Source organism: Podarcis raffonei, chromosome 3 (genome assembly GCF_027172205.1).
Source record: "Podarcis raffonei isolate rPodRaf1 chromosome 3, rPodRaf1.pri, whole genome shotgun sequence".
Lineage (NCBI taxonomy): Eukaryota > Metazoa > Chordata > Lepidosauria > Squamata > Lacertidae > Podarcis > Podarcis raffonei.
The window spans coordinates 86419025-86427214 of record NC_070604.1 but is presented as its reverse complement, the minus strand read 5'-3'; the positions used below and the strand labels follow the sequence as shown (position 1 = coordinate 86427214).

Below are 8190 nucleotides of genomic sequence, written 5' to 3'. Positions count from 1 at the left end.
CTAGGACAAAGAGCTGAAACGAGCCAGTTCAAAGTCAGATGCATGTAAATATTACTTTTACAAACACAGAAAATGCCCAATCCCAAGTTAAACATCAAGTGTAGAAACAGGGCCGAAACTAGGCTTTATTTCACCCGGTTAAAGACCTATTTTGGCACACCCGGGGTGCACAATTGCGTCCAGACATACAAAGGCTGGGAGCCTCAATGGCGCCTATCTGGAGGCTTAACCCAGGGCAAAAAAATCTGGCTATCCCCCTCACCCCCCAGTAGCTAAGGCCCTGTGTATAAATGCTTCGCCTATTACAGTACTTTCTATTTGGATCAGGGAAAAGAAATCCCAACTCAAGATCCACCAGGTTCAACTGGCCTTTCAAATGCTTTTCAGGGCTTGATGAACTGAATGCTGGAGGGCACAAACTGAAACATTACCAGGATTACTGCTTTAAATGACCCAAGTGTCATTAGATTAGCAGGAGGAATAGAAATCTGCTGGAAAACTTTTAAAAACTAGTCATGTGAAATGACCATACGCACTTAGGTATACATAACTATCCATGTGTCTACATTTTCTCTCCGCATGTGGGGCCTTTGTAGGGCCTTGGCCCTGAAAAGCAGCTAATTAATAGCTGAAATGCACGAATGAAAACAGATGTGCTCGTTTGTGAGTTGCGCTCCTCTCCCCACACGCTGGAGGAGGAATGTCCTTGCCCTGTTACAGCTTCGTCTCTCGGGCAGGAGCTGACATTGTGGGACCCACAAGATCTTTCCCTCTTAAGTGAAAGAGAAAGCTGTGGGAGGAAACGCAGAGGCTCTGGGGCCGATTCAGTTCTCCCGCCTCCCCCAGATCTTTTAATAGCCCGATTACTACACATTTCCTGTAATCGAAGGAGAGCCCTTGCGTTCGAAAGCCCAAGGCAGGGCAATGGGGCCCTACACGCTTTTCGTTCAAAGCCCTGACTCCGCTTCCCGCCCCCCCCCCGCCTTGTGTCTGTGGACAAAGCACTCTGTACATGCCCAGAGGCGCTCTCGTCTATTGCTGTGTGCGTTCCCGTTCTCAACTCAGGCACCTGAATGCTTCCTATGGGCTGGTTTGCTTATAAACGCCCGCGGAGAGCAAGGACCAAATGGGCACTATAGACAATCGCTGCTCCCGAACGGAATCACGGCTCCCAGACGCAGATTTGCTTTGCGAGAACCCTCCCGGTGTACGCATGCGCAGTCGCACTCCCTCGAGGTGCGAGGCGGAGCCGCGGCCGCCGGCTTTGATTGGCGTGCGACGGCGAGGCTGTGCGGGGACTATTTTTCTTGAGGTACTCTTCATGGGTGGCGTAGGGAGACGGTTGGCTGTGCTGCGACCTCCTTCCAGTAGTTTCTTCGCGAGGCTCCTCGCTCCCTCCCTCCCTCCCTGTTCGGCTTGTGGCTTTCTTTTACCTCGCGCCCGCTTTCCCGCCTTGCGGGAATGCTTCTGACGCAGCGGCGGGCTCATTGCGTGGCCACCAGGGGGAGCCTTAACTCAAGCCTCTGCCACACAAGCCGTGCATTTAAACCACCCAGACCCCCAAGAATGCTGGGAACTGTAGCTTAGGTCTACACAGAACTACAATTCCCAGCACCCTTAAACTACATTTCCCGGGATTCTTTTATGGTTGTGGTGTGCTTTAAATGCGTCGTGTGCTCCCCCATAAGATCCAGCAATCAGAGTGCCATGCAAATACCAATAAATAGTTCTGAAATCTAGGATTTTGTGTGTGTGTGAGGACCAGAATTGAGCCCAGCTAGCATTCTCTCCTCCCCACTCCCAATAATTTTTCTTGATTTCAACAGTGCCGTTTGGTGTGGGGGAGGGACACATTTTGGCCATCTACTAAAAATCATCCAGAATATTACCAATAAATCCTGATCTGCTTTCTGCCTAGCCTACCTCTGTATAGGCCAGATAGTACAGTGGTACCTCGGGTTAAGAATTTAATTCGTTCCGGAGGGCCATTCTTAACCTGAAACTGTTCTTAACCTGAAGCACCACTTTGGCTAATGGGGCCTCCTGCTGCCGCCGGAGCACGATTTCTATTCTCATGCTGAAGCAAAGTTCTTAACCTGAAGCACTATTTCTGCGTTAGCGGAGTCTGTAACCTGAAGTGTATGTAACCTGAAGCGTACGTAACCCGAGGTACCACTGTAATTGTATTTATTTTTGTTTGTGTAACTCAGGGGTAGTCAACCTTTTTATACCTACTGCCCACTAATGCATCTTTCTTGATAGTAAAATTTCCTTACCGCCCACCAGCGCTTGATGGAAGGAGGATTCAGCAAGTGCCGTAAAACCCCCTACCGCCCACCTAGAATCCTGAAACGCCTACTAGTGGGCAGTAGGGACCAGGTTGACAACCCTGGTGTAACTGGTGCTGCAAAAGCAAGAGGGGCTGCCTTGGCCAGGTGCCCAGCAAGCCATGAGAGGGTTCAAAAGTGGCCCCAAAGTTCACTGTGGGTGACCTCTCAGCCTAGCCTGCTTCACAGGCCTGTTTGTGAGGATGATAAAATGGGGTAACTTCATCCTTGTGCTATCATGTGCCCACCGCTCTGGAATCCCTGGAGGAAGAGGCGGGGGATATAAATGTGAGAGACAAAATAGATACAAGGGAAAACTGTCACTCTGCTGCTGCCCGCTAAGCTTTATATAGCTTAGTAGGAATTTGAACTGGCACCTCCTGCCCACTAACAATGGCCCCATCTGCACTTTACATTTAAAGTAGCGTCGATCCACTTTAAATTCATGGCTCCCCCCCAAAGAATCCTGGGAAATGTAGTGCATTAAGGATGCTGAGAGTACTTAGGAGGTGTATAGTCCCATCAGAAAGCTACAACTCCCAGAGTTCCCTGGGAAGAGAGATTGAATGTTAAACTGCTCTGCTCCAAAAGGATCTCTTCAAACTGAGTGAATCACTATTAATGTGAAAAATGCAGTTCTGTGTAAGAAAGTAAAGCTGGGGCAAAAAATCCTCACTTTACCTAGATGCTTATTATGGGATTGGAACAGACAGTCACTGTCCAGGAAAAAGATCTGTGGTGCATATAGCTCCATGAAAATGTTGAATGGGTGAATCTCATGCTAGGATCTCTAAGAAAGGGAACAACAACAAAACTGTCCATATCATAATGCCAATATACAAACATCTATTCAGTGGTACCTCGGGTTACATACGCTTCAGGTTACAGACTCCGCTAACCCAGAAATAGTGCTTCAGGTTAAGAACTTTGCTTCAGGATGAGAACAGAAATCGTGCTCCGGCGGTGTGACAGCAGCAGGAGGCCCCATTAGCTAAAGTGGTGCTTCAGGTTAAGAACAGTTTCAGGTTAAGTACGGACCTCCGGAACAAATTAAGTACTTAACCCGAGGTACCACTGTAGTTCAGTCAAACTTTGAATACTGTGTACAGTTTTGGTCACTACATTTCAACAAGGGTATCGTAGAGCTGTCTTAAAATGGGACTCAAATGTTTGCTCGGATATAAAATTTCAGGGAAATATATTTTGAGAATGAGTTTTTTAAAAAAACAACTTTTGCCTTGCAGTATAGAAATATGGCCAACAGGTGGTGTTCTAGTTCTACCATTGCCTTCAGAAGCCAAAGCCAATAACAAGCAATGTCTGGAAAGCTTTACCTCTTGTAGTTGACTTTTGTCTACTTAACACTTCTCCCCCTCCTCCCTTTAATGTTGTACCACCTCCAGCCCCCCGCCCACCAGCTGAAGTTTCCAGATACAAAATTGCAGTAACTAGTGGAAAAATTGTGAAAGCATTATTTTCTGGAGTGGAGCTGAGCAGGCAAGACATTCTGCCTCGAACTTCTCTCCACCCATTGTTCTTTGTGGTGGGAAATGGGTGGAGGGAGTTTCAAAATGCAAACTGCCTGCAGAGCATTTAACATAACTCAGTCCTTGTAGTTTGTTCAGTGCTAACACGCCATCAACCTTTTAACAGGTCTGTTCATTTCTTCTAGTAGTGTTTGGCTGTGCTCTCACCCAAGTGCTGGATGCAATCTCATCCAAGTGCTCTTCCCCCAATTTCCCTCTTCATATTTAACCATTCTAATAATTAACAATTCTGCAGTCCTATACACACGCTGTGGGTTAAACCACAGAGCCTAGGACTTGCCGATCAGAAGGCCGGCGGTTTGAATCCGTGTGATGGGGTGAGCTCCCGTTGTTCGGTCCCTGCTCCTGCCAACCTAGCAGTTCGAAAGCACGTCAAAGTGCAAGTAGATAAATAGGTACCGCTCCGGCGGGAAGGTAAACAGCGTTTCTGTGTGCTGCTCTGGTTCACTAGAAGCGGCTTAGTCATGCTGGCCACATGACCCGGAAGCTCCCTCGACCAATAAAGCGAGATGAGCACCGCAACCCCAGAGTCGGCCACAACTGGACCTAATGGTCTGGGGTCCCTTTATCTTTACTTTATACACACTTACAACAGAGCTTCTCTGCAGGCATATATGGAATGTGCGGTTCATTGCAAACCTTTACCTCCCATACACTTTACTCCACACCTTTCACAAGATAAAGTTCCAGGCATGTTTTTTAATTATAAAAAAGCAGTCCTATTTTTAATGCATCTCCTAATTTAATAATACAAATCTCTTGCACACACTAGAGGACTACGAGCTTCTCCCCCCCCCAAAAAAATAAAAAATAAAAAATATATATCACAAGCATTGCCTTTTTTTAAACAGAGTACAAACAAAACAACTACAATCCTGAGCTTTATAAATCGAAGGAGGGCAGGAGACAAGCTGAGAATGGATTGCAAGTGCCTTGGGCCTTTGCTCTAAACAACCAGGGCAGGGGAGTTTATGGGATGAGATCTGCCATCCACTATAGCATTTCCTGAATTCCATGCATTAAAATGCACTCCTTCGGTGCTGCCACCTGGTGACCATGTGAGTAGAAAGTTATCAAAGACATGGAGGCAGTTTTAAAACCAGGGCATGTTCTGTTTGTATACAAATTGGCAAAAGCACACACGTATTTACAAAGGCAAAGTAATAGGGAGTAATTCGAGACTCCAGGACTATGGCTGTCGAAAGCAACGCTCTCCATCATTGGCTTGCTCAGTCTTATTCTATATATATATATTCACACACACACTTCCACCAGTTATGGGTCAGGAGTAGCCAAGGTCCTCCTCTTCGGACTTGGCACTCTTACCATGCTCTTTTCATAGACAGAAACCAGCTATGCCTTGGGGAAATGTGCCAGAAGTCCACCTCAAGAGAAGGGTTGCCTTCCAGAGGCAGGACATGACACCCGATTGACAGAACTCTGGGTATAACCTCTAATTATTGCCAAAACATTGGGATTTCCGCCATCAGATAGCAAAGCAGACGCCAGAGAAGCTTGGACACTTAGGAGCAAGTCCTTCCAACCAAAGCAGGGGTGGGAGACTGAAGTGGCAGTGAGGTGCAGGGGAAGAATCCCTTTTACGGAGCAGCGGAAACTGCAATGGTGTTCAAAAAAATAGAAGCAGGGCAGACATTCTTAAGCCAGTCCCCCATAAGGAAACACAGTAAATGGTCCTGGGTTTGGGAGGCAGGACAGGCAAATATCCCGATGTCAACGGGAGCGCAGAGGGTTAGCACAATCCTTGGAAGTGGAGGTCATTCACAGCTGGCAGTAGAAAAGATGGGAAGGCTGGGCGTATTGCACAGAAGAAGAGCCAGGCCGCTAGCGCAGCCCCACTGCAGGCCAAGAAGTGCTTGAGTCAGCTAAGGCAGTGAATTCCCGGGCAGCAGGCAAAACATCTTCCCTGGCGCTGTGGCCTCTCTGAGCTGATCCTCTGCCCGCAAAGCACTCAGAGTGTGTCTGTTAGATGGCTAGTCGGATTGGGAAGGAAAGGACAGCCCCCAAGGCCAGGCCCAACGAGAGGAAGAATGCCATGATGGTCCCAGCCGTCTCTGCTTCGTGGGACAGCACTTTCCTAGTGGGGGAAGGAAGGAGAAAACCTGGTCAGTTCAGGGCCGGCACCCTGTTACCCAAGCCACCAACTGCTTGCACACAGTCCTTTCAGTGAGTCAGCCCAACAAAGGGTTTCAGACAGCAGGCGTGCCAGCTCTGCCCAGAGATGCCAGGGGCATGTAGCTGGGCTTGCTTATATTCTTCCCTTCACCTCTCCCATTTAAGAGTGTAAGCACCTTGGGGCAGAGGCCTGCCTTTAAGGTTTCGTTTGTTTCCGTCACTCTGTAGGCACCAGTGCGCCAAGTGCATGGGCAGCGCTGTGCAGAAAACCCAGGCAATAGCTTGCTAATCCCAAACCAGAAATGCAGAGGTGGCCCAACATTATGCTGCTAAGGGAGCTCAAGGGAAGCACAAACCCTGCATGCAGCTCCCACCTTGGCATATCTGGTTGATGGACTGAAGCTGGGGCCTCCAGCACTAGAAAGGAGCTGGCAATTATTATCGATGGTTGAGATTAACTGGAATCATAGAACTGTAAAGTTGGAAGGGACCCCGAGGGCCATCTAGTCCAACCCCCTGCAATGCAGGAATCTCAACACAGGGTGCCCCATCCAATTTTAAACCGGACCGGACCCTGCTTAGCTTTGCAAATGTGCTAGCAGTTTTATTGCTGCACCACTACCTCAGGGGTGAAGAATCTTAGGTCCAGGGGACAAATATTCAGTCCTCTCTCTCTGGCCCTAGGGCTTCTCACCAGGCCACACCCATCCCCAGCTGTGCCACATCACTGTTCCTCTCCCACACCCTCATCAACTTGTTTGTTTGCATGACTGTAATGTGTCCTTCAGCTCTGATAAAGCCTCTTGCTTGCCTGGATGGGATTGTGTTTGATTGGCTACATATTTTGACTGTTAATGACATGGCAGCACCATCTAGTGGAAGTCGGGAGGTATTGATATTCATCATTTGTGGTGGAGGCTGAAAGCTTATTTCAGGGTGTGCTTATTTTAGGGTTGCCCAAAACAAAACAAAAGCATTTTGTACATATTTCGGCTATTATTGAGATCATTACATCATAATAAAATATCATACTATTATTGTTATTATTATTATGTAGGCTATCATTGAAACACCCAAACAAGGCCTCACAAGGCCCAATAATCAGCTGATGGTGCTTTGCAAGCTGTGCCTTTACCTGCACATTTTGATTTCAAGGGCAGGCAAAAATACAGGTCACCTGGCAACAGTGACATCAGGTGTCTGACAGGTGGGTGGATCAGCACTTTGCACAGAACTCTTCAGTGCATACAACTGCCCCTCCCTTCAGCTCAGTAGGGTGGGTGGGTGTGGCTTGGCTGCAATGGCCTCACAGACCAAACAAGAAGGCATGGAAGACCTAATTAGCCCTAATTAGCCCTACACGACAGAAATTCCCCAGAGTGTGGAAAATTGGGATGCACACAGGTTGACGGAAACATGAAGCAACGGGAGGCAGATACAAATAGAATCCTTGTCTATCTACAATGCCCTAGATTTTGAAGTGGTTTCAGATGGAGGCAATGCTGTGCTTCGCCACGTGGTTGGAGGCAGTCTCCTGCTGCGAAAAATTCCATGAACCCAAGGAAATTGCTGTGGACCAATGTGGTAGACCAGTGGTTTTCAACCAGTGTGCCATGGCACCCTGCGGTGCCTTGAATGATAGCAACACAGGCCTCTGTCCCTCTTTTCCTCTCACATCTCTGCCTCCCAAAGGCTTGCACAGCTGTTTGTTGCAGCAGCCCTGGCTACAAGCTCCAGAGGCGGAAGGAGGAAGCAAGCAAGCAGGTGAGGAAGCCCAGCCAGCCAGTCCACCAGCCCTTGCTGTTGGGAATGGACAGACTGGTAGGAGGCCAAGCAGGGAGTGTGCTGGCCTTTCTTGGGCTTGCTGTGTGCAAGACCTGCTTGGGAGCTGAGTGCCCGATGCTGAAGGCGGGAGCCTTTCTGCCATGCAAGCCCAGCAGTGCCCGCTGCTGGCTGCCAAGGTGAGTAAGGTGCTGGCCTCACATTCACCTCTGGCCAGTCTCCATCAGGTTGCTAAGGCTGGGGGCATCCTCTTCCCAGGCCCTTGAGGGGCAGTGTGAGGAGGCACCTCTATTTGGGGTAGGGGGTGCAGCTCAGAGACCAGAGGACTCCCAAGGAGAGAGGAGAGAAGGCTGAGGGAACACTCCACAAGGGAGGGTGTTCGAAAAGGGGTGAGGGGCTGG

General features: G+C 48.7%; 1 protein-coding gene across 2 annotated transcripts in view; it reads right to left on the bottom strand.

Moving 5' to 3' along the window:
- Positions 1 to 4553: 4553 nt before the first annotated feature.
- The window catches only part of SLC29A1 (solute carrier family 29 member 1 (Augustine blood group)), an 81024-nt gene continuing 77387 nt past the window's right edge, over positions 4554 to 8190 (bottom strand). For both annotated transcript variants that reach the window (XM_053382898.1, XM_053382897.1), the window contains exon 13: positions 4554 to 5969. In XM_053382898.1, coding sequence (XP_053238873.1) covers positions 5858 to 5969 — 112 coding nt within the window. In that variant the 3' untranslated portion in view covers positions 4554 to 5857. The remainder of the gene's footprint in view (positions 5970 to 8190) is intronic.